Source organism: Pristiophorus japonicus, chromosome 10 (genome assembly GCF_044704955.1).
Source record: "Pristiophorus japonicus isolate sPriJap1 chromosome 10, sPriJap1.hap1, whole genome shotgun sequence".
Lineage (NCBI taxonomy): Eukaryota > Metazoa > Chordata > Chondrichthyes > Pristiophoridae > Pristiophorus > Pristiophorus japonicus.
This window is the reverse complement of record NC_091986.1, coordinates 105,701,501-105,728,315: the sequence shown is the minus strand read 5'-3', so window position 1 is coordinate 105,728,315 and position 26,815 is coordinate 105,701,501. Positions and strand designations below refer to the sequence as shown.

The 26,815-nt window shown below is 44.8% G+C and overlaps 1 protein-coding gene across 4 annotated transcripts in view; it reads right to left on the bottom strand.

Moving 5' to 3' along the window:
* Positions 1 to 26,815, bottom strand: part of slc36a4 (solute carrier family 36 member 4) — a 457,837-nt gene that overhangs the window by 386,103 nt on the left and 44,919 nt on the right. For all 4 annotated transcript variants that reach the window (XM_070891988.1, XM_070891989.1, XM_070891990.1 and 1 more), the window contains exon 7: positions 23,518 to 23,602. In XM_070891988.1, the coding sequence (XP_070748089.1) occupies positions 23,518 to 23,602 (85 nt within the window). The remainder of the gene's footprint in view (positions 1 to 23,517; positions 23,603 to 26,815) is intronic.

The following is a 26,815-nucleotide window of genomic DNA, read 5'->3' as shown; positions in this document are numbered from 1 at the left end:
TCATGGCCAACGAACTGAAAGGGGACGAGAACGCTGCCACCGAAGGGTGATCCTCCTTACTGTCTGTGGGGCAACAACCTATGGCCTCATGAAGAATCTTCTAGCTCCGATAAAACCAACAACTAAATCCTATGAAGAATTGTGTACACTGGTCCAGGAGCACCTAAACCCTAAGGAAAGCGTTTTGATGGCGAGGTATCGGTTCTGCACGTGTCAACGGTTGGAGGGCCAGGAAGCGGTGAGCTATGTCGCCGAACTAAGGCGCCTCGCAGGTCATTGCAAATTTGCGGGATTCCTAGAACAAATGCTGAGAGACTTTTTTGTACTAGGCATTGGCCATGAGGTAATCCTTCGCAAACTGTTGACTGTTGAAACTCCAAATCTAAGCAAAGCCATAGCGATAGCCGAGACATTTATGTTCACCAGCAACAACACCAGACAAATTTTGCAAAGTGAAGAAGTTTTGGCCAGTACTGTGCACAAAGTAAGGTCATTTTAGAGTAGGAATAAACATGGCAGAACGTACACGCCGGCTGTTGCTGCACAACCTCAGATGACCCAGAGTCCGCCATCAATCGTTAATGCGAGGCAGTTAACACCCTGTTGGCGTTGTAGAGGTGATCATCGGATCCATCAATGCCGCTTCAATCACTATGCGTGCAACGGCTGCAGAACAACGGGACACCTCCAGCGAATGTGCAGGCCAGCTGCAAACCACCACGTTGCAGAGGAAGATCGATCCACTGTGGATCAGGCTGAATTGGAGACTCGGACAGAGGAGGCAGAAGTGTACGGGGTACACACATTCACCATGAAATGTCCACCAATAATGTTGAAAGTTGAACTGAACGGAATTCCAGTATCCGTGAAACTGGACACGGGTGCGAGTCAGTCCATAATGAGCAAAAAGGCCTTCAACAGGCTCTGGTGCAACAAGGCACACAGACCCAAGCTCAGCCCCATTCATACCAAACTAAGAACTTACACCAAGGAACTGATTCCTGTAATTGGCAGTGCAGAAGTCAAAGTCTCCTATGATGGAGCAGTGCACGAACTCCCCCTGTGGATTGTGCCAGAGGTTGGCCCCACACTGGCAGAAGCTGACTGGGAAAAATCCACTGGAACTGGGTCGACATCCGAGTGCTTTCATTTGTCGACGACGCCGCATGTGCCCAGGTTCTGAGCAGATTTCCATTTTTGTTCGAGCCCGGCATTGGAAGCTTCTCGGGGGCAAAAGTGCAGATCCATTTGGTTCCCGGTACGCGACCCATCCACCACATGGCACGGGTGGTACCATATATGATGCGTGAGAAAGTGGAAATTGAGCTAGACAGGCTGCAATGAGAAGGCATCATCGCGCCGGTGGAATTCAGCGAGTGGGCCAGTCCGACTGCCCCGGTGACGGCACAGTCAGAATTTGTGGGGATTATAAAATAACGATTAACCGTTTTTCGCTACAGGACTAGTACCCGCTACCCAAGGCAGACGACCTATTTGCGACCCTGGCTGGAGGAAAGACGTTCACCAAGTTGGACCTGACCTCGGCCTACATGACGCAGGAGCTGGAGGAGTCTTCGAAAGGCCTCACCTGCATCAACACGCACAAAGGTCTGTTCATCTATAACAGATGCCCGTTCAGGATTCGGTCGGCCGCGGCAGCCTTCCAACGGAACATGGAGAGCCTGCTAAAGTGGGTTCCTCGCACCGTGGTTTTCCAGGACGACATACTGGTTACAGGTCGGGACACCATCGAGCACTTGAAGAATCTGGAAGAGGTTCTTAGTCGTTTGGATCGCGTGGGACTCAGGTTGAAACGCTCGGTGTGTTTTCCTGGCGCTGGAGGTCGAGTTCTTGGCACAGCATCAGACCCACCGACGCCAAGATGGAGGCCAGCAAGAACACGCCGAGACCACAGAACATGATGGAGCTGTGGTCATTCCTGGGACTCCTTAACTATTTCGGTAATTTCCTATCTGGGTTAAGCACCCTGCTAGAACCCCTACGTGTGCTACTGCGCAAGGGAGACGACTGGGTATGGAGGAATTCACAAGAGGCTGCCTTTGAGAAAGCCAGAAATCTGTTGTGTTCAAACAAACTGCTTGTCCTGTATAATCCATGTAAACGATTAGTGCTAGCTTGAAATGCGACGTCATACGGGGTCAGGTGTATGTTACAACAGGCTAACGAATCGGGGATTTTGCAACCGGTCCCTTATGCGTCCAGGAGTCTGTCCAAGGCCGAAAGGGCCTACAGCATGATTGAAAAAGAGGCTCTGGCGTGCGTTTACGGGATAAAGAAAAATGCACCAGTACTTGTTTGGCCTCAAGTTTGAGCTGAAACTGACCACAATCCGCTCATATCGCTGGTCTCCGAGAGCAAAAGGATTAACACCAATGCTTCTGCCCGCATCCAAAGATGGGCGCTCACGCTGTCGGCATACAACTATGTAATCCGCCACAGACCGGGCACAGAGAACTGCGCTGATGCTCTCAGTCGTCTACCATTGCCCACCACCGGGGTGGAAATGGCACAGCCTGTGGACTTGCTCATGGTAATGGATGCATTCAAAAACGAAAAGTCACCCGTTACGGCTCGCCAGATCAGGACCTGCACCAGCCAGGATCCTTTACTGTCCTTGGTAAAAAAAAGTGTCCTCCACGGGAGCTGGTCCAGTGTCCCAGCGGAGATGCAGGAGGTGAGTAAGCTGTTCCACAGGTGCAAAGACGAAATGTGGGGTAATCGTGTGGTCTTGCCCAAGAAAGGCAGAGAAACGTTCATTTGTGAGCTACACAGCACCCACCCAGGCATTGTAATGATGAAAGCCATAGCCAGATCCCATTTGTGGTGGCCCGGCATCAACAGATTTAGATTCATGCGTGTGCCAGTGCAACACTTGCTCTCAACTGAGCAATGCATCCAGAGGCACTGCTAAGTTTGTGGTCGTGGTCCTCCAAACCGTGGTCGAGGATCCACGTGGACTACGCATTTCTCAGCAAAATGTTCTTCGTTATCGTGGATGCTTATTCAAAATGGATTGAATGTACAATAACGTCTGTAAGCACGTCCACGACCACCATCGAAAGCCTATGAGCCATGTTTGCCATGCACGGCCAGCCTGATGTCCTAGTCAGCGACAATGGACCATGTTTCACCAGTGCTGAATTCAAGGAGTTCATGACCCGCAATGGGATCAAGCACGTCACATCTGCCCCCCCGTTCAAGCCCGCATCCAACGACCAGGGAGAACGGGCAGTTCAGACCATCAAACAAAGCTTGAAATGCGTGTCGGAAGGCTCCCTGCAGACCCGACTGTCCCGAGTGCTGCTCAGCTACTGCACCAGACCCCACTCACTCACTGGGGTTCCCCCAGCCGAGCTGCTCATGAAAAGGGTGCTCAAAACAAGGCTGTCTCTTGTCCACCCTGATCTCCCTGATCACGTGGAGGGCAGGCAGCATTAACAAAGTGTGTACCATGACCGTGCGAATTTGTTACGTGATATTGAGGTCAATGACCGTGTGTTTGTACTCAATTATGAACACTGTCCCAAATGGCTCGCTAGCACGGTCATAGCCAAAGAGAGGAGTAGGGTGTTTCAGGTCAAATTGGCCAGTGGACTAACGTGCAGAAAGCATTTGGACCAAATCAAATTGCGGTTCACCAACAGCTCCGAACAACCCGAAGAAGACACCACCAACTTTGACCCTCCAACATACACACAAGTGGCAATCGACATCATGGTTGACCACGAAGCTGAACTCACCATCCCCAGCAGCCCGGCAAGGCCGGCTGCCCAGCAGCCCAGTGAAGAATTAACCAACTCACCCACACCCGCATTTGTACCAAGACGATCGACAAGGGAGCGAAAAGCCCCAGATCGTCTCACCCTGTAAATAAGTGTACCATTAACTTTACGAGGGAGTGATGTTTTGTATTTAACCCTTTGCAAACTGTATCACACCACCACCAGAGGGCCTACCTGTTGGAGTCCCAAGAGGTCCCAGCATCCCTTGGGAGCACTGTATATAAACAGACCACCCACGAGATACCTGCACTCTGGAGTCTTATTAAAAGGAGCTAAGGTCACACTTACTCATTGTTTACAGTACTCAGTTTCATTCTTTATTACTGAGCTTATCAGTAATAACAACAACAGCAGCAAAGAAAGGCTGCACCCATCTCTCCTCCACCTTATTCGAAGACCGCTCACTGCGCTTGGTCTTGGTGACTCCACCCCTGCCCGCAGGTGGTGGCGCAGCTTTTCTCGGGTTGGTACCAAGCTTATTCTTTCAAGCATCTCAGGTAATGCACACTTCTTTATGGGGGGGGGGCGTGGACAGGCGGTAATGTGGAAGGCCCGGCTTGGGCCTCTTCAGAGTTGGTCTGGGGATTGGAGTGGGAGTGGCAGTTGATTCCATCAATGGCCGCGGGGTCTGGGTGTGTTCCCTTATTGCAGCAGCTAACTCCAACATTCCCTCCCTCGTGTGCACCGACATTGTATCAGCTGCCTGCGATATTCCCTCCCTAATGTGCCTAGACAGTGTTCCCATTTCTCGCAAGATGTTGTTACTTCTCCCGACAGTCCTGATACCTCATCACCCACCTCACTGATGCTGACCAAGAGTGATCGCGTAAGGTCAATGCTCTCCCCATTCATTACCATCATCTGAACCACATCTGTTACATCCTGCACCTCAGGAGAGCGCCGTCAAGCTCCTCTTCTCCTCCTCCTCCTCCTCGCCCTGGGTGTGGCTTGCTGCACCCCACTGGAACCCGCAGCCTCGGACTGTGTGAAACCATGAAATGTCCCAACACTCGTACCACTCAGGAAAGGGACTGGCACCTCAATGGGCGGCACCAGCACCTCCTCCAGAGTGAGTATAACAGTGGGGGCTTCATCCCCTCCACTCCCCCTCCCCATGCTTTTGGTCTGGAAAGTCAGATTGGTTCTCCTCTTCAGGCTCGTCTGCATCTGAATCATCTTCTCCATCGGCTTCAGCCTCGTCAGGGTTGCCCTCAAGTTCTGCAAAATATAACAGAACAGACAAATGGTAAGCAGAGGAGGAGGGGACAGGTTAGCATGAGTAGGCTCACACAGCGCAGGCAGCAGGCTGATTTGAAGGAAAACAATGAATGATAGCACATTGTATCAACCGAAGCGTAGCTGACGGAATCAAACCCATGAACCGAAGCATGGCTAGCCCGTGCAGTACTTAACATTTAGCAAAGCCAGACTGTGGAATTTGCAGGACTTACCCTCTCCCTCGAGCGTGGGCCTAGCTTGTGAAGTGATGGGTTGCTTTTCTCCAGGAAGGACCCATCAAAGCAGCGACCCGCTCTTCCAAGGGTGTCAGTGGGTGCAGATTTGCCAGGCCTCCTCCTGTTCGAGTTGTTTCCCGTTTGTTGTGGGCCACCTTCCTCTGCAAAGATGAAAACATAACTTTTGAGAGTGGTCGTCTTTCTGCTGGGTGGTACATACAGATGGTCACATTTACAATTGCAATTACAGAGAATGAAAATATTACTTACACTAACTGCTTGACCAAGGTCCTGCCACTTCTTTTTGCACTGGCCTCTGGACCGCGTGGTGGTCATCATTGCACAGTAATCTTGTGAAAGTTGGTTTCAGTTTTGCTTCATTTCTTGGTGAAACTTTTATTTGACCACTGCTCGCGTCCAGCTCATGCCATCTGGCCTCAATTACAGTAACCAGGGCCTCCATTTCGTCCTGAGAGAATTTCTTGGCCCTTGAGCCGCATTGCATATTGCAGCTCAGATTTTAAGTTCTCACACACCACTCAGAATTAAAGTTCTCATACATAACTGTCTCTTTAAAAATGGCTGAATGCAGACCGGGAGGTATGCTGGGCATGCGCGCCCATAGCAGTCACTTAAAAAAAAAAAATTTTTCACGCATGCGCAGAACAGGGGGGGGGGGGGGGGGGGGGATCCTTTTCTTGGCGCAGACATTAGACTCCACCACCTCCCCCGCCCCCGAAGCTAAAGGACAGGCTGCGAACCGCCATATTCAAAAATTAGAACAGAGAAAATTTCAAGTTATGCCCCCAAAAAACAGGCATAACTCTTGAAATACGCCAAAAAACAGCACTTGAGAAAATTGAGCCCTTAGTCTGGATAACTTATTGCTCACTGGAGTATAGTACATAAATCCTCTGCAATTAATTTCAAACAAAATTCCAAACTAGGAGGAAACAGATGCTCTCTCTCTGTCTCGCACTTTAACATGATGTTATGATGAGACAGGTGTGTGCGCGTGCGTGCGTGTGCGTATTGCAAATAAAAATAAAATCTAATGGCCCAGATTTTGCTGTGGCAGGGCATCTAATAGCACCTACCATTAGCTAGACTTTTCCTTGCACATTTAAGTTTTTTTTTTATTTTTTGCGTGGAAAGTTGCTGAAAGTGCGAGCTGAAGGCATCGCAGTGAGGGAAAGAGAGCACCCGGGACATGAGTGAACAGCGCAAGCATAAGGCATGATACTCCATGTGTAGCTCCTGAACCAATTAGACTGAAAGATTGTGAAATAAACAGGATAAGGATGGAGAAGGAAGTTTGAATGGGTGAATTCAATCAAGTACAGAAAGAGAAATAGAGAGGGGGAAAGAAAGATTGCATTGAGAAAGAAAACAAAGAGGCAAAGGAAAACATTTTTTAAATGTTTAATCTGACATTTTTAAAATCTTCGTTAATTAATACCTGAAGGAATGAGACTCCACACTTTTAACCAGAGCGGTTGATTGGCAATAATTAACACTTAGACGTTAAGAGGGTACTTGGACTTGAAATTAAAAGACTTAAACTTGCCACAGAAAGCTAGTTTGTATCTACCGACAAACACAGCAACTTCACGCCATTCAATGCACTTCGATGTTGAGGCAGGCTGCGAGATGCCGTTTAAGCGAAGCCAATGGTAGATAGGCACAACTCGGAGTGCAACTTTTGGATATTTGCATTAAACAGAGCATCGGTTTCTCACCTGGAGTTGCTGTACCATTTGCAAATAAAGTACAGCAGCCACTATTGGCCTTTTAAATTAGAAAGCAAAATCTGGGGCAACCTCTTTTTCCTGACATATCGTAAGCAGATTGGTATGTTTTTCTCCAAAACAGGAACCATATATAAATGCAAGTTGTTGTTGGGTTATGTGCTTTCAAATAGGTACATATAGCTGAACAACTGAAACAAATGGTGGGTGCCACTTTCATATTGATGCAAGTTTTGAGTGTACAGACAGGAAAGTACCATCATAATTCACAATACATCCAGATGACTGTGGATGCATTAGCTCCTTCAGCCTATCTACTGTCTTCCCATTACAACAAGACATCTGGGGATTTGAATACAACTGAGTCAGCAATATAATCCAACCTTCTATTTGCCACCTTACACTGTTTTGACATGCAAGCAAGAGTCAATTAACAACTGATGTTTCTTTCAGTTTCCCATTTTGCAAAATCCATACCACCCATGTGACTGCTTTAAATGCAGTATCTTGCATTTGTCTATATTAAATTTAATTTGGCACTTATTCTAAGTACAACTCCCATGACGTTCTCTTTGTAAGATCTTAGCTGTCTCATCAAAGTATACACTTCCTTAGTTTGGTGGTATCTATCAGTTTAACTACTGAGGCTATGATTCCAGGTCATTAATGTATTCTAGAAACAGAAGAGACCCAGCACAAACCCCTAGAGGATCCAACTCAAGAGGATCCCCCACAGCTCTTAATACAACCCTCTGCTCGCTTGACTTTAGTTATGTCCCAATTAGACTCCACAAAGCACTAATACCAAGTGGTTCGCAATTCATTTTAACAGGCATCTCACACCACTCGAGTTCCCCATCATTACATAGAATATACGAAACAGAACATTCGGCCCAACCAGTCCATGCCAGCGTTTATGCACCACTCGAACCTCCTCCTGTCTTTCCTCATAGAAACAGAAATTTACAGCGTGGGAGGCCGCCATTTCAGCCCATCAAGTCGGTGCCAGCTGACAAAGTGCCACACGGCTATCAGCATAACCCTCTATTCCCTTTTCTCTCATACGCTTTAATAGCCTCCTCTTAAATGCATCTCTACCATTCGCTTCAACCACTTCCTGTGGTAGCGAGTTCCACATTCTCACCACTCTTTGGGTAAAGAAGTTTCTTTTGAATTCCCTGTTGTATTTCTTGGTGACTATCTTGTACAGGTATTGATGGTCTCTAGTTATGCTCTTCTCACAAGTGGAAAAATTCTCTCTGTATCCACTCTATCAAAACCTTTCATAATTTTAAAGACCTCTATTAGGTCACCCCTCAGCCTTCTGTTTTCAAAAGAAGAGACACCCAGCCTGTTCATCCTTTTCTGATATGTATACCCTCGCATTTCTGGTATCATCCTTGTAAATCTTCACTGCACCCCTCCAGTGCCTCTACATCCTTTTTATAATATGGCAACCAGAATTGTACACTTTACTAACCAAGGTTCAATACAGCTTTAGCATAACTTCCGTACTTTTCAATTCTATACCTCTAGAAATAAACCCTAGTGCTTGGTTTGCTTTTTTTTTTATGACCTTGCTAACCTGTGTCGCAACTTTTAGTGATTTGTGGAAGTAATGCAATTCTTAGTTTCAAAAGTGGACTTCCTGACCACTTTATTGCAGGGCCTTTTAAATGTTAGAATAAATCAGCTAATGTGCTCCACACATGCAGTCAAGTTATTAAAATATTCACAGCTGGGGAGCAGGAGTCTGCAGATGCACGCAAGCGTGCATGCACAGCTTCCCCAGTAGGCAGAAATGAAAGGCTGTCCCCAAAATAACAGTTTTGCACTTTATAGCTGCCACTCTCCAATCTGCAGTGCAATATAATTGCAAGCTTACATAGGAGGAAAACATGGTTTATAAAAGCAATTAATTACAGTATGACCCAATATCAGCAACTCAATTACATAAAATATGATTCAAATTGTTTTCCCGCGTCTGATTTGGTGCAATACTTAGCAGGCAGGCAAGTCATAGAAAATAAAAGGGAGCAAGATTAAAAGAGAAATATATATTTTTGAAATATTAATTTGTGAAGATGGTCTTTACTCAAAAGAATCAAAACTGCACTAGTTTCTTCTCTTATTTCTGGTTCCATTTCTTTCACATACCAGTGGTTAAGACAGGAGACCCAATTGCCCCTTTCCTTTTCCTGATCTACATGTTGTCCTTTGGCAACATCATCCACAGACATGGGGTCAGCTTCCACATGTACACTGACCACACCCAGTTCCAGATCTACTGATCCTTCCACGATCAAGGTGTTGTCAGGCTGCTTGACCAATATCCAACCGCAGATGAGCCGCTGTTTCATCCAGCTGAACTAGAAAGACTGAAGCCATCATCTTATGCCCCCACCATAAACTCCATATCCTCACCATCAATTCACTCCAGCTCTCCAAGCACTGACTCAGGCTGAAGCAGACTGTTCGCCATCTCGATGACCTATTCTACCACAAGCTACATTGGTAGAGAGGATAAGAAGTTAGCAAAGACCACCTAATTTTACCTCCATGACATCACCTGCCTTCAAACCTGCCTCAGCCCATCAGCTGCTGAAACCCTTATCCATGCTTGTATCACCTCTAGCCTCAACTGTTCTCATGCTCTCCTGGCTGCCCTTCCATCTTTCACCCGTCACAAATTTCAGCTCATCCAAAATTCTGCTGTCTGCATCCTATCCCACGCTAAATCCCAATCCATGACCTCTTTCTTTCACGACCTACATTGGCTCCCATTACTCAATATCTCAAATTGAAAATTCTCATCCTCTTATTTAGAAACATAGAAACATAGAAAATAGGTGCAGGAGTAGGCCATTCGGCCCTTCTAGCCTGCACTGTCATTCAATGAGTTCATGGCTGAACATGCAACTTCAGTACCCCATTCCTGCTTTCTCACCATACCCCTTGATTCCCCTAGTAGTAAGGACTTCATCTATAGAAACATAAATCTTTAAGGCCTCACCCCTCCCCATCTCTGTAAACTCCTTCAATTCTACAAACATTCTCTCTTCCCCACACCTTACAACTACCTGCCCAAACTCACCATTCCTCTGACTTTAGCCTTTGGTACGAGTTATGACACAGCAGCAGAGTTTAGACTTTAGTGCATTCCTCTCGCTTCGTCTCACCATTGGCAGCAAGCTTTCAGCAGTCTCTGAAATTTAAACCTCATCAATTACCTCAAATGTCTTGCTTTTCTAGCTGATGCTCACCGCCCTCTTGCTATTATGCTGCTGTGCAGTAACCTTCCAGGCTGCCCTCCTACTGGTTACTTTCTCCACGGCTGACTGTGTTGCTTCACTTCCCTTAACTGATGACAAATTCCATGCTGACAACATACTGTCTACAGTTTGGCCACCTTAATTCTTGCTCCACTGGTATTGCACATTAATTTCAGTAAGATGGAGACTTGGTTATTTTTAAGCTCCTGAAGGCACATCCACCGGTAGCAGGACACAGAACAACGTCCAAACATTCAATAAGACTTATTAGAAACATAGAAAATAGGTGCAGGAGTAGGCCCTTCGAGCCTGCACCACCATTCAATATGATCATGGGTGATCATTCCCTCAGTACCCCTTTCCTCCTTTCTCTCCATACCCCTTGGTTCCTTTAGCCATAAGGGCCACATCTAACTCCCTTTTGAATATATCTAACGAACTGGCCTCAACAACTTTCTGTGGTAAAGAGTTCCACATGCTCACAACTCTTTGGGAGTTGAAGTTTCTCCTCACCTCGGTCCTAAATGGCTTACCCTTTATCCTTAGACTGTGACCCCTGGTTCTGGACTTCCCCAATATCAGGAACATTCTTCCTGCATCTAACCTGTCCAATCCCATCAGAATTTTATATGTTTCTATGAGATCCCCTCTCATTCTTCTAAAGTCCAGTGAATATAAGCCCAGTAGATCCCATCTTTCTTCATCTATCATCCTGTCATCCCAGGATTCAGTCTGGTGAACCTTGGCTGCGCTCCCTCAATAGCAAGAATGTCCTTCCTCAGATTAGGAGATCAAAATTGTACACAATATTCAAGGTGTGGTCTCACCAAGGCCCTGTACAACTATAGTAAGACGTCCCTGCTCCTATATACTCTCGCTATGAAGGCCAACATGCCATTTGCCTTCTTCACCGCCTGCTGTACCTGTCATCATCATCATAGGCTGTCCCTCAAAACAAGAATGACATGCTTCCACGCCAAAAAAAAGGATTAGTTCACAGGTGTTTCGAATGAAGAACCCGAACTACATCCTGAAGGGTGGAAGATGCCTGTGCATGGATTTTTTTAACGTGCGGTGGCCGTTGCACACCAGCCACCACACGGGCTTGACAGAGCTGGGTCTTGGTCCAGTGGCGAGGGTTAACCAAGACAAATGGAGACCAGCTCTGCTGCACAGACCTAGTGCGCATACGTATTGCAGTGTGGGCTGGCCTGTGCTGCCCCTGGGTCAGAACTTATGCCTCCCTTGGGCCCTGATCACATCTCTCCACAGTCTCTCGCCGCTCCTTCGCCCCGACCTCGCCGCTCCTGCTGCACCTGCCCACGCTCCAATCACCGACTTGGACTTTGCTGATGTCACTCTTCGCTGCCGTTGCCCTCCTGTACTGTATGCCAACTTTCAATGACTGATGTACCATGACACCCAGGTCTCTTTGCACCTCCCCTTTTACTAATCTGCCACCATTCAGATAATAATCTGCCTTCCTGATTTTACCACCAAAGTGGATAACCTCACATTTATCTACATTATACCGCATCTGCCATGCATTTGCCCACTCACCTAACCTGTCCAAGTCACCCTGCAGCCTCTTAGCATCCTCCTCACGGCTCACACTGCCACCCAGCTTAGTGTCATCTGCAAAATTGGATATATTACATTTAATTCCTTTGTCTAAATCATTAATGTATATTGTAAATAGCTGGGGTCCCAGCACTGAACCTTACGGTACCCCACTAGTCACTGCCTGCCATTCTGAAAAGGACCCGTTTATTCCTACTCTTTGCTTCCTGTCTGCCAACCAGTTCTCTATCCACGTCAATACATTACCCTGTTGGAGCTGATTTTTGGGCATATTCTGGACTTGTATACGGGACCAAACATTTGTTTTATTTTCCCCTTTAAATGAATTTTGTAAGAGACAATACTGATACATTATGCCTTAAACAGTTAGACTTCAAGGTATGCTGGCCTTGAGTTAATGGAGATAGGAAAGTGAGATAATGAACACTGGAGAGTTAAGTGCTGGGTATGTTTGTTTATACCGGTGTCAAAAGCCTGCACTTGTTTATACTGCCCTGTCACAATGCAGGATGGGTTATATCAAACGCTTAGCCTTCGATAGTCAAAGCTTTGTAGTGCTAAAGCATGTGTTGTAAAGTGACGTAATTTGTAAGATAAAAGAACTTCACTGCAGATACCAATTTGAGAAGTGGTTCAAAGATAGGGGTCTTTAACACTTCTCCCAAAGCTTTGTCTCCGATTTAATAAACCTCTCTTTACATATTATACAGTCTCGGAAATATTTTTCCACAACAACCCCCAATACCACGTGCTTTAATTTTGCACACCAATCTCTTGTGTGGGACGTTGTCAAAAGCCTTTTGAAAATCTAAATACACCACATCCACTGGCTCCCCCTTGTCCACTCTATTAGTTATATCCTCAAAAAATTCCAGAAGATTTGTCAAGTATGATTTCCCTTTCATAAATCCATGCTGACTTGGACCGATCCCGTCACTGCTTTCCAAATGCGCTGCTATTATATCCTTAATAATTGATTCCAACACTTTCCCCACCACCGATGTCAGGCTGACCGGTCTATAATTCTGTTTTCTCTCTCCCTTTTTTAAAAAGTGGGGTTACATTAGCTACCCTCTAGTCCATAGGAACTCATCCAGAGTCTATGAATGTTGGTAAATGACCACCAATGCATCCACTATTTCTAGGGCCACTTCCTTAAGTACTCTGGGATGCAAACTATCAGGACCTGGGGATTTATCGGCCTTCAATCTCATCAATTTCCCTAACACAATTTCCTGACTAATAAGGATTTCCTTTAGTTCTTCCTTCTTGCTAGACCCTCGGTCCCCTAGTATTTCCGGAAGGTTATTTGTGTCTTCTTTAGTGAAGACAGAACCAAAGTATTTGTTCAACTGGTCTGTTATTTCTTTGTTCCCCATTATAAATTCACCTGATTCTGACTGCAAGGGACCAACATTTGCCTTCACTCATCTTTTTCTCTTCACGTATCTGTAGAAGCTTCTGCACTCAGTTTTTATGTTCCCTGCAAGCTTACTCTCATATTCTATTTTTCCCCCTCCTAATTAAACCCTTTGTTCTCCTCTGCTGAATTCTAAATTTCTCCCAGTCCTCAGGTTTGTTGCTTTTTTTGGCCAATTTATATCCCTCTTCCTTGGATTTAACACTATCCTCATTTTCCCTTGATAACCACGGTTGAGCCATCTTCCCAGTTTTATTTTTACGCCAAACAGGGATGTACAATTGTTGAAGTTCATCCATGTGATCTTTAAATGTCTGCCATTGCCTATCCACCGTCAACTCTAAGTATCATTCGTCAGTCTATCCTAGCCAATTCACGTCTCACGTTTGAATATAGAAGCAGGGAGGTCTTAGTGAGGCCTCACCTGGAATATTGTGTTCAGTTTTGGTTTCCTAGTCTGAGGTCGGATGTTCTTGCTATTGAGGGAGTGCAGCGAAGGTTCACTAGACTGATTCCAGGGATGGCTGGGCTGTCATATGAGGAGAGACTGGATCAACTGGGCCTTTATTTACTGGAGTTTAAAAGGATGAGAGGGGATCTCAAAGAAACAGGACTGGACAGGTTAGATGCGGAAAGAATGTTCCCGATGTTGGGGAAGTCCAGAACCGGGGACATAGTCTTAGGATAAGGGGTAGGCCATTTAGGACTGAGATGAGAAACTTCTTCACTCAGAGTTGTTAACCTGTGGAATTCCCTGCCGCAGAGAGTTGTTGATGCCAGTTCACTGGATATATTCAAGAGGGAATTAGATATGGCTCTTACGGTTAAGGGGATCAAGGGGTATGGAGAGAAAGCAGGAAAGGGGTACTGAAGGAATGATCAACTATGATCTTATTGAATGGCGGTGCAGGCTCGAAGGGCCGAATGGCCTAATCCTGCACCTATTTTTCTATGTTTCTAACCGTCAAAGTTACCTTTCTTTACGTTCAGAACTCTAGTCTCTGAATTAACTGTCACTTTCCATCTTAATGAAGAATTCTACCATATTATGGTCACTCTTCCCCATGGGACCTTACACAAGATTGCTAATTAATCCTCTCTCATTACACAACACCCAGTCTAGGATGGCCAGCTCTCTAGCGACATTTGGTCTAGAAAACCATCCCTTGTACACTCCAGGAAATCCTCCTCCACCATATTGCTACCAGCTTGTTTAGCCCAATCTATATGTAGATTAAAGTCACCCATGCTAACTGCTGCATCTTTATTGCACGCATCCCTAATTTCCCATTTGATACCATCCCCAACCTCACTACTACTGTTTGGTGGTCTGTACACAACTCCCACTAGCGTTTTCTGCCCTTTGGTGTTCCGCAGCTCTATCCATACAGATTCCACCTCATCCACGCTAATGTCCTTCCTTACTATAGCGTTAATCTCCTCTTTAACCAGTAACGCTACCCCACCTCCTTTTTCTTTGTCTATCTTTCCTGAATATTGAATACCCTTGGATGTTGAGTTCCCAGCATTGGTCACCCTGGAGCCATGTCTCCGTAATCCCAATTATATCATATCCGTTAACAGCTATCTGAGCAGTTAATTCATCCACCTTATTACGAATGTTCCTCGCATCGAGACAGAGCCTACTGGCTTGTTTTTTTAAACACTCTTTGTCCTTTTAGAATTATGTTGTAATGTGGCCCTTTTTGATTTTTGTCTTTGATTTTGCTGCACTTTTACTTTTCTCCTTTATACCTTTTGCTTCTGACCCCATTTTACTTCCCTCTGTCTCCCTGCATAGATTCCCATCCCCCTGCCCTATTAGGTTAAATCCTCCCCAACAGCACTAGCAAATACTCCCTCTAGGACATCGGTTCATCTGATTCTGACTGCAAGGGACCTACTTAAGTCGTCACTAATCTTTTTCTCTTCACATATCTATAGAAGCTTTTGCAGTCAGTTGTTATGTTCCCTGCAAGCTTACTCTCATACTCTATTTTCCCCCTCCTAATTAAACCCTTAGTCCTCCTCTGCTGAATTCTAAATTTCTCCCAGTCCTCAGGTATGCTGCTTTTTCTGGCCAATTTATATGCCTCTTTCTTGGATTTAACACTATCCCTAATTTCCCTTGTTAGCCACGGTTGAGCCACCTTTCCCATTTTATTTTTACGCCAGACAGGGATGTACAAATGTTGAATTTAAACGGTTGACCAAATGATGCAAGGAGCAGCTGCATTGTGGGACAGTAGCACATGTTTGCATCTTACATCAATAAATTCACAAAACAAATGCAAATTTGCAATACGATATACATCACTGGATCTGACTAGAGCACTATACAGTTTGAGCACTTACTGTACTGTTTTGACTGTGTAGTTCAGGATTATACTTGCTTTGTTGATTACAGTGCTTACACGTGTTGAGCATACACTAAACGTGCCCAAAGTAAATTAATTATTGAGCCACTTACATATTTTGTCCAATTAACTTCATATTTCACAAGCTTCCTCCCCAGAATCAATTGCTACTTTATCTAGAAGTTTGACCAATTTGCATGAAATTTCTGAATTCAATAATTGATAAGCATTAAAAGGTTCTGTAATATATGCACCGGTGTGCATGCTACCAGGTTTGTGGAACTGTTGCACTGTGTGTGGTTTAGCCAGTTACGTGATGTTCAAAAGATGCAATAAAACCCCAGTTAATTGAGTTCAGGCTCTCCATGATATGAGCTGTTGCGAGCCTGATGTGAACCCGTAGTGTTCAATTCCATTGTTAAACCTTTGCTAATAAACCAGCGAGTTCTTACAACTAATGTGTAGCTATGAATTCTTGCAAAGAATACACGACAGGGTCCAATACCAATCACTGGACACTCCACTCAGTAGCTGCTCCTTTCAATTTCTTTACAATTTCCATGAATAACCCCCAAGTTCCCCACAGCTTTGAACGTACACAAATTGCTGAATACTTTAAACCATGCTATTGTTACCTCTAGACTTGATTATTCCAATGCACTCCTTTCCAGCCGCCCAAGTTCTACCCTCCGTAAACTTGAGGTCATCGCTCAATGGCCTTGCAACCACCCCCCACCCCCTCTCTCTCTCTGTAATCTCATCCAGCATCACCATCCTCTGAGATACCTGCACTCCTCCAATTCTGGCCTCTTGAGCGTTCCTGATTTTAAATCGCTTCACCACTGGCAGCTATGCCTTCAGCTGCCAAGGCCCGAAGCTCTGGAATTCCCTTCCTAAACCTCTCCACCTCTCTCTCCTTTAAGTCGCTCCTTAAAACCTACCTTTTTGTCCAAGCTTTTGGTCATCTGCCTTAATATCTCTTATGAGGCTCGATGTCAAATTTGGTTTGATAATGCTCTTATGAAGCACCTCGAGGGACATTGGGGATCTATATTAATACTTTGTTTCACAACAAGAACTTTGTCAAATGATTTATGGTCACTCTTTATGGTGCCAACCTGCAAATTACCAGAATTAAATTCAACAACTTGGCATAGTTTGGTTTGATAATGCTCTTGAAGTGCCTTGGGATGTTTGGGATCGATATTAATGTTGTAATACAACTTGTATTAACGATGTCAAATGCTTTATGCTCACTCTTTCTAGCGCCAGCCTGCAAATCATCAGAATTAAATGCGACAACTTGGCATAGTAGGATTTGAACCAACAACCTCTGATCCCATACAATAACCACTGCATAGCCATAGTTAAAAAAATCAAAGAGCAAATTATTATTTAAATGGAGAAAGATTGCAAAGTGCCGCAGTACTGCAGGACCTGGGGGTACTTGTGCATGATACACAAAAGGATATTATGCAGGTATAGCAAGTGATGAGGAAGGCCAATGGTACCTTGGCCTTTATTGCAAAGGGTATAGAGCGTGCAGTTTTGGTTTCCATATTTACAAAAGGATATACTTGCTTTGGAGGCAATTCAGAGAAGGTTCACCGGGTTGATTCCGGAGATGAGGGGGTTGACATATGAGGAAAGATTGAGTAGGTTGGGCCTTTACTCATTGGAGTTCAGAAGAATGAGAGGTGATCTTATCGAAACGTATAAGATTATGAGGGGGCTTGACAAGGTGGATGCAGAGAGAATGTTTCTGCTGATAGGGGAGACTAGAACTAGAGGGCATGATTTTAGAATAAGGGGCCGCCCATTTAAAACAGAGATGAGGAAGAATTTCTTCTGAGGGTTGTAAATCTGTGGAATTCGCTGCCTCAGAGAGCTGTGGAAGCTGGGACATTGAATAAATTTAAGACAGAAATAGACAGTTTCTTGAGTGATAAGGGGATAAGGGGTTATGGGGAGCGGGCGGGGAAGTGGAGCTGAGTCCATGATCAGATCAGCCATGATCTTATTGAATGGCGGAGCAGGCGCGAGGTGCTGTATGGCCTACTCCTGTTCCGATTTCTTATGGTCTTAAATGTAGTCTTAAAATGAAGTGGAGTGCACCAGTGAGTGCAAGCTTAGTACAGTCCCCAATTTAATGTCATACTTTGTCATTTTTTTATATATTTCAATTTTATATTGCTAGTTATTGTTATATGACAAAACTTGCAGCACTTTGAGAAGCAGAGAATAGGTTAAAGTACTGGAGTTCTTCTGCAGTGTAGGTTGAGGGGCAGACACAAAACTCTCTCTCCTGCGACAGTTGGAGCTGGTGCTCTCCACTCTCCCGTCCTGCGACAGTTGGAGCTGGTGCTCTCCACTCTCCCGTCCTGCGACAGTTGGAGCTGGTGCTCTCCACTCTCCCGTCCTGCGACAGTTGGAGCTGGTGCTCTCCACTCTCCCGTCCTGCGACAGTTGGAGCTGGTGCTCTCCACTCTCCCGTCCTGCGACAGTTGGAGCTGGTGCTCTCCACTCTCCCGTCCTGCGACAGTTGGAGCTGGTGCTCTCCACTCTCCCGTTGGTGCAGGAGGGAGGACTTTAGTTTCCTGAACAATTGGGACTGCTTCTGGGGAAGATGGGACCTGTACAAGTCGGACAGGTTACACCTCAACAGAGACGGGACCAATGTTCTAGCGGGTGGTTTTGATAGTATGGTTGGGAGGGCTTTAAACTCACTTGGCAGGGGGATGGGAACCCAGGAGAGGGCTCTGAGCTAGTTAGAGTAGGTGAGAGCTCAGATGAACAGAACCCCAAGAAAGAATGCAAATGGCAGGAGGCAACAGAGCAGAGTAGCACTGGGGTAAGTGCAAACCACAAGGTGATAGGAAGGGACAATATGTATGAATATAAAGGGGCAGCAAGAGGGGTCAAAACTAAAAATCATGGTTTAAAAACTCGTATTAAAACACTTTACCTAAACGCACGCAGCATTCGAAACAAAGTAAATGAATTGACGGCACAAATCATTACAAATGGGTATGATTTTGTGGCCATTACTGAAACGTGGCTGCAGGGTGGCCAAGACTGGGAATTAAACATACAGGGGTATCTGACAATTCGGAAAGATAGACAAGAAGGGAAAGGAGATGGGGTAGCTCTGTTAATAAAGAATGATATCAAGGCAGTTGTGAGAGACGATATTGGCTCGAATGAACAAAATGTTGAATCATTGTGGGTGGAGATTAGAGATAGCAAGGGGAAAAAGTCACTCGTGGGCGTAGTTTATAGGCCCCCAAATAATAACTTCACGGTGAGGCGGACAATAATCAGGGGAATAATGGAGGCATGTGAAAAAGGAACGGCAGTAATCATGGGGGATTTTAACCTACTTATTGATTGGTCAAATCAAATCGCACAGGGTATCCTGGAGGAGGAATTCATAGAATGCATACAGGATTGTTTCTTAGAACAGTATGTTACAGAACCTACAAGGGAGCAAGCTATCTTAGATCTGGTCCTGTTTAATGAGACAGGAATAATAAACGATCCTCTCGGAATGAGTGATCACAGTATGGTTGAATTTGTAATACAGATTGAGGGTGAGGAAGTAGTGTCTCAAATAAGCGTACTCTGCTTAAACAAAGGGGACTACAGTGGGATGAGGGCAGAATTGGCTAAAGTAGACTGGGAACACAGACTAAATGGTGGGACTATTGACGAACAGTGGAGGACTTTTAAGGAGCTCTTTCAGAGTGCTCAACAAAAATATATAAAAAGAAGGGCGATAAGAGAAGGGATAACCAGCCGTGGATAAGCAAGGAAATAAAGGAGTATCAAATTAAAAACCAATGCGTATAAGGTGGCCAAGTTTAGTGGGAAACTAGAAGATTGGGAAAATTTTAAACGACAGCAAAGAATGACTAAGAAAGCAATAAAGAAGGGGAAGATAGATTACGAAAGTAAACTTGCGCAAAACATAAAAACAGATAGTAAAAGCTTTTACCGATATATAAAACGGAAAAGAGTGACTAAAGTAAATGTTGGTCCCTTAGAAGATGAGAAGGGGGATTTAATAATGGGAAATGTGGAAATGGCTGAGACCTGAAACAATTATTTTCCTTCGGTCTTCACAGTGGAAGACACAAAAACCATGCCAAAAATTGCTGGTCACGGGAATGTGGGAAGGGAGGACCTTGAGACAATCACTATCACTAGGGGGGTAGTGCTGGACAGGCTAATGGGACTCAAGGTAGACAAGTCCCCTGGTCCTGATGAAATGCATCCCAGGGTATTAAAAGAGATGGTGGAAGTTATAGCAGATGCATTCGTTATAATCTACCAAAATTCTCTGGACTCTGGGGAGGTGCCATCGGATTGGAAAGCAGCTAATGTAATGCCTCTGTTTAAAAAAGGGGGCAGACAAAAGGCAGGTAACTATAGGCCGGTTAGTTTAACATCTGTAGTGGAGAAAATGCTTGAAGCTATCATTAAGGAAGAAATAGCGGGATATCTAGATAGGAATAGTGCAATCAAGCAGACGCAACATGGATTCATGAAGGGGAAATCATGTGTAACTAATTTACTGAAATTCTTTGAGGATAGAACGAGCGTGGTGGATAGATGTGTTCCAATGGATGTGGTGTATTTAGATTTCCAAAAGGCATTCGATAAGGTGCCACACAAAAGGTTACTGCAGAAGATAAAGGTACGCGGAGTCAGAGGAAATGTATTAGCATGGATCGAGAATTGGCTGGCTAACAGAAAGCAGAGAGTCAGGATAAATGGGTCCTTTTCGGGTTGGAAATCGGTGGTTAGTGGTGTGCCACAGGGATCGGTGCTGGGACCACAACAGGTTACAATATACAAAGATGACCTGGAAGAGGGGACAGAGTGTAGCAAAATTTGCAGATGACACAAAGATTAGTGGGAAAGCAGGTTGTGTAGAGGACACAGAGAGGCTGCAAAGGGATTTAGATAGGTTAAGCGAATGGGCTAAGGTTTGGCAGATGGAATACAATGTCGGAAAATGTGAGGTCATCCACCTTGGAAAAAAAAACAGTAAAGGGGAATATTATTTGAATGGGGAGAAATTACAACATGCTGCGGTGCAGAGGGACCTGGGGGTCCTTGTGCATGAATCCCAAAAAGTTAGTTTGCAGGTGCAGCAGGTAATCAGGAAGGCGAATGGAATGTTGGCCTTCATTGCGAGAGGGATGGAGTACAAAAGCAGGGAGGTCCTGCTGCAACTGTACAGGGTATTGGTGAGGCCGCACCTGGAGTACTGCGTGCAGTTTTGGTCACCTTACTTAAGGAAGGATATACTGGCTTTGGAGCGGGTGCAGAGACGATTCACTAGGCTGATTCCGGAGATGAGGGGGTTGCCTTATGATGATAGATTGAGTAGACTGGGTCTTTACTCATTGGAGAAGGATGAGGGTTGATCTTATGGAAACATTTAAAATAATGAAGGGGATAGACAGGATAGAGGCAGAGAGGTTGTTTCCACTGGTCGGGGAGACCAGAACTAGGGGGCACAGCCTCAAAATACGGGGGAGCCAATTTAAAACCGAGTTGAGAAGGAATTTCTTCTCACAGAGGGTTGTGAATCTGTGGAATTCTCTGCCCAAGGAAGCAGTTGAGGCTAGCTCATTAAATATATTCAAATCACAGATAGATAGATTTTTAAACAATAAAGGAATTAAGGGTTATGGGGAGCAGGCGGGTAAGTGGAGCTGAGTCCACGGCCAGATCAGCCATGATCTTGTTGAATGGCGGAGCAGGCTCGAGGGGCTAGATGGCCTACTCCTGTTCCTAATTCTTATGTTCTTATGAAGTGTTACAGTGCCCCCACTGTTGAGGGTGAACTACAGAATGCCGACTTTACATAAACCATTTCCATTATAAATGTGTACATTAGAATTTAGAAGGAAAAAGTTGCATCAAATGTATGATAAAAACAAGCTGAGAAATAAGGACTATTTTAAACCAGAAATGCACATAGATCTTGATTTTTATTGTATTATAGAAATGACATACTACAAAATTAAAAGGTTGCATTTCCCAATTAATTCCTGCATCAGTTTCACTCTTCTCTAGCATTTTGGGAGGTTTTACTTTTACTGCATATACAAAAAAGAAAACAAGGGGAAAAAAAATGGACCCTGAAACACCCAGATAAATTGAGAGAAGCAGCAACAAAAAAGTTTTTATTTTGAGTATTGCTAAAACTAAAGAAAATCAGCAAGAGACTTAAAGGTACAGTAAAACAAAATGATAATCCAAAATTGCGTACAGTTCACAGACACAACTTTTATAAAAGACTGTCACTTAAGCTCATGTTCTTTTAATTAAAAGTAAAGATAATAAACTTGAGGCTTCAGTCAATTACCTGCCGATATAATGTAGAGATATTACATATTGTTGGGAGATTATACATAGGGGAACATTTGCAATTTTACTTTTAGTAAACAATGCCTTGGTGTGTGACCTGAATCAGTCTTTGTCTGATGACCTCAGTCTTCAGGGACTATCAGTATGGTAATTGTGTCAGTGCACAATTGCTCTTGTTCCACACCAAATTAGGTATAGAAGACTGATGTGTTCTGTAGTATAAAGAATACAGTCCTCACAGTAGTACCTAAAGGTAGTCCTGGTCCCCTTTAAAGGCAAACTATTGAGCCTGTATTTATTTTCCTGATTTTATTTTAAATATAAAATCGGGTCCAGAGATCGGGTACATATCTTATCAGGGACATCAGTCTAGCACATATAACACACAGTGGGGCTAAAATTCCGGCCTCGCCAGGTCCGTACAGAATACATACAGACCCGGCGAGGCCTCGCAAAAGTCAGTTTTCGGCGCGCAATGCACATGTGCCGAAAACCGGCTCTTCCAATCTGTCAAGATAACTCGACAGATCTTCCGCATCCCCGCAGGAAGGACATCCGCGCGGGCGAGATTGGGCTATTTGTCAAACGAATATCTTTAAAACTCTTGCGCCTGGTAAAAGCAGGTGCATAGCCTACTTTTACCAGTGTAAAATTTTTCAAACACATAAAAAATAAAATTTAAACACATATTTTTATGTTAAAAACCCTGTACAATAAGGAAAGTTTATTTTAAACCCTATTAAAACATTAAAAAAAAAATGTTTTAATTTCTCTGATAGCAATGAGATGTGGAGATACGGAGTTCCCATTACTATCAACGAGAATACTGTACCGTGATTGGTTGTTCAGTCACACGTGACTCCAGCTTCTATGTGCGAACCTCGAGGACGTGGACGTGCTCCGATGCGCGGGAAGAGAAGGCCTCCCACCGCAATCTAAGGCGCCTCCGGGACCACCAGGTACTTTCGCAAAAAATTCTCGGGTCGGAGGCATTCATCCGAAGGAAGCCTCCGACCCGAATTTCAGGCCCAATGTGTGTAGCATCCTCATGGACATGTTACACGCACATCTCCGTACCTGATTTTTGGTAATAAAAGTATGGAAAATTTTATAGGCTGTTTTCTCAGATTTGGGTGGAAATAATTTTTTTTTTTTTAAATACAGATTTGCTAACAAAAAAACAATCCAGATATTTAATTGTTGAAAAAAAAATGTAAAAACTGCTTTAAATGATCCCTGTTATATAAATAGACTGCAGTTCATTTTGCTACAAATTATCGTCTCCCTTTATCATTATCCTTCTGAACAGACTTATTGAACATCAATAACAAATCCAGTGCTATTTGTAATGCTTAATATTTTAACGTGCAACAAATAAGCCTGTTTAGCATTCTAAGCAATAAGAAAGGTTGCAAGATGGATGACAGGAGTTATGAATCTTCAAGCTTTTTAGTTATTAAAGTCTGTAACAAGCAATTTTAACTGCCCACTGATGACTCACCTGTTTCATGTTAGCAGCAAGGAAAACAAAATAAACTGAGCAAAATCCCAGTTGTGTAACGATGAGGAAGAACTCAACAGTCGCCCTAAAAAGAAAGTTACATGCATGTCAACCTAATAAATAATACTAAAATTAACTTCTTCTTTCTACTTATGTAACACATAAGAACGAACAAAACATTGGGCTCAATTTTCCCCAAAGCTGTTTTTTGGCGTACTTAAAGAGTTACGCCATTTTTTGGGAGCCCAAGCACGGCAAAAAAAAATCTTCCAAGTTTCTCCATTTGATTTTTTCATTTTGGCGCAGCCTAGCCTGTCGTTTAGTTTTGGAGTGGAGCCTTGATCTGCGACAAAAAGATCGGGTTGCCATGGTAACGAGGGCACAATGCGGGCTGAGGCTGGAAAGTGAAACATACGGCCAGCTCACAACCTGCACAAGCATATTAAAATACATTGCAGCAACTTACCAAGAACATTAAACATTGCAGAAACTTACCTCCATTAAATTATTAAAGTCCCGTCCCCACCTCCCTCCCAATGCTGGTGCCTACTCATATCCCAGGCCGAAGGGCCTCCCGGTGCTGATCCCCGCACTTATCCCTGGCCAAATGGCCTCCTCCAAGCACAAATCCCCGCAACTGTTCCTGGCCGAATGGCCTCCTCCTGGTCCCAATCCCCGCATCGATCCCTGGCCGAATGACCTCCTCCCAATGTCGGTCACCGCACCTATCCCTGGCCGAATAGCCTTCTCCCTCCTGGTCCCCACTCTGATCCGTGGCCCAATGGCCTCCCAGTCACGATCCACGCACCTATCCTAGGCCGAATGGCCTCCCGATACCTGTCCCCACATCTATCCCAGGCCGAATGGCCTCCCGGTCCCCATCCCCGCACCTATCCCAGGCCGAATGAGTCCTCCCTCCCAGTCCCCGCACCTAACTATACCCGAAAGGCTTCCCCCCCCCCACTCTCTCCTGCTGCTGTCCGGCTATCTGCTGCGCTGATTTACTTAACTCACTCGGTTTTTCTACAGAGGCCACATATGCTGCCCCAAGAAGAACTGGAGTAACTCTGAGCTGGCCAAACTTGCCTAACTGGCCAGAATTGTCGCGGGTGGCAGATTACGCACCCCACCCCCCCACCGGCCCTTTGACTGAAAAAAAAACTAACCTAAAAAAATCATAACTAACTGAGTTACGCTGATGCAAATTGATTGGGGAAATTTGTATTTTTTTTAATAAACTTAGGCCAAAAAAAGTGGCCTGCGCCAAAAAAACAGCACGAATCACTGGGGAAAATCGAGCCCAAAAGAACTAGCATTTATATAGCACTTTTTAATGACATTGTAAAGCGCTTCATAGACAATGAAGTTCTTTTGAAGTATAGCCGCTGTTGTAATATAGGGAAATTGGTAGATAATTTGCATTCAGCAGTCCCACAAATGGCAATGAGATAATTTGTTTTCAGTGATATTGGCTGAGGGATAAATATTGGCCAACACATTTGGAGATCATCCCTGCTTTTCTTTGAATGGTGCAACAGTATGTTTTATGTCCACTGAGAAGCCAGATCAGCTTTTGATTACCATCTCATCCGATAGATGGCAGCTCCGACAGTGCAGCTCTCATTACTGCACTGAAGTGTCAGATTAGATTATGTGCTCAAGTACCAGGATTAGAGCCTCTGCCTTGGAGACGAAATCTGTCAGTCACTGGGCCAAGGCCGACACCTGATGGATCCCCAGATGAACTGTAAGGGAATTCCAGTTGGAAGATAAGTAGTCAATGTTGTGTATTTTCTTGTATTTACTGGTATTTCATTACCAGTAAATGATGGCATTGTTTTCGTTTGGATACATGACAGTCTTTAAGAAGCTTAGATGGGGGTGGATCCTAGGAAAATATCAATATTTGTACTAAACCAAAAAGTATGAATAATATTGGCCAACCATGAAGTATAAACAGACTTCAAAGGGCTGGAAATACACGGATCAGCATCTGGAAAGATAGGTTGATGTTTCAGGATAAGAAAACAGATGCAGAATTTGGCACACATTAAGGAATTTGGCAATCATCGTGTCGATATTTCAAGATTCCACGCCACAGTATAATCCATCAAACTATTCCACATTTAATACTCACCAGTGCCAAACTTTACACAACCTTACAGCTCTGACATTATATCTCAGGCATGCCCATAATCACAGCCATGTGCATATTCAAGAACATAGCCCTGCAATACTTACTTTTCAAAGTGCTTTACACATCAAACCACTGTAACACAACCTTGCTGCATAGTCACTTACTAACACACAGATGGCAAGCAGTTTGGGCACACGTTTGCTACTATGATTGTGCTCCTTCAACTTTTCTGTTTGCACAAGATGGCATCAAATTTCACTAGAACAGGTGCCAATTACAGAAAGGCTTACCAATCAGAGGCCATTGACAGGGCTATGGTGAGGTGCTGCCCCGGGGGAGTGGCACAGGCTCCTCAGACCAGGATGCTGATGTGCTCTCAGGATCACAGCAGTCCTGAGCCCAGACCGGTCATTCCACCATTGCCGCCAAGTATGGAATCGCCCAGCCAATCCTGACTGAACGCACCAAGGAGGGTGCTGCCCAGTCTGCAGCGGCCCTTCCAGGGCCAGAGCTGGTCGAGAGCGTCCTATAAGTTAATCTGTAGTTTCTACACCAGAAACACAGCAGCCTTCCCAGACCCATGTTGCATCCACAGGTGTAGTTCGAGAATACGTGTAATAAATCTTTATTTTGTGTTTCAATATCTGTGCAGTTCCCTATGGGTAATGAGGTGTGAAAGGGCTCATTGGGACGACCATGGAAATGCAAAGATGAAGGGTGAAGTGCACATGAACTCATCGTAAACTAGCAATTAGATGGTTTTGTACTTCCCTTGCAGGGTTTGGATGGCGACACTGTCTCCTGCGTGCCAGTCGACCCGCATCCTGGTCCTCCTCTGGCACCTCCTCCTCCATGTCGTGCTCTTGCGCCTCCTCAGATGGTACTGCTGGCTCGTCTTCTAATGGTTGTGCCTTCATGATTGCCAGGTTGTGAAGTACGCAGCAGACGACCACGAATAGAGAGACACGCTCAGGCAAGTATTACAACACTCCACCAGAGCAATCCAGGCAATGGAACCTCTGTTTAAGGATCCCGATACACTGCTCAATTAAGCACCTGGTGGCTGAATGAGAGTCACTGTAGGCTTGCTGCGCAGCAATCCTGAGGTTACGAAGGGAAGTCAGCAGCCAAGTACACAGTGGGTAGCCCTCATCTCCAAGG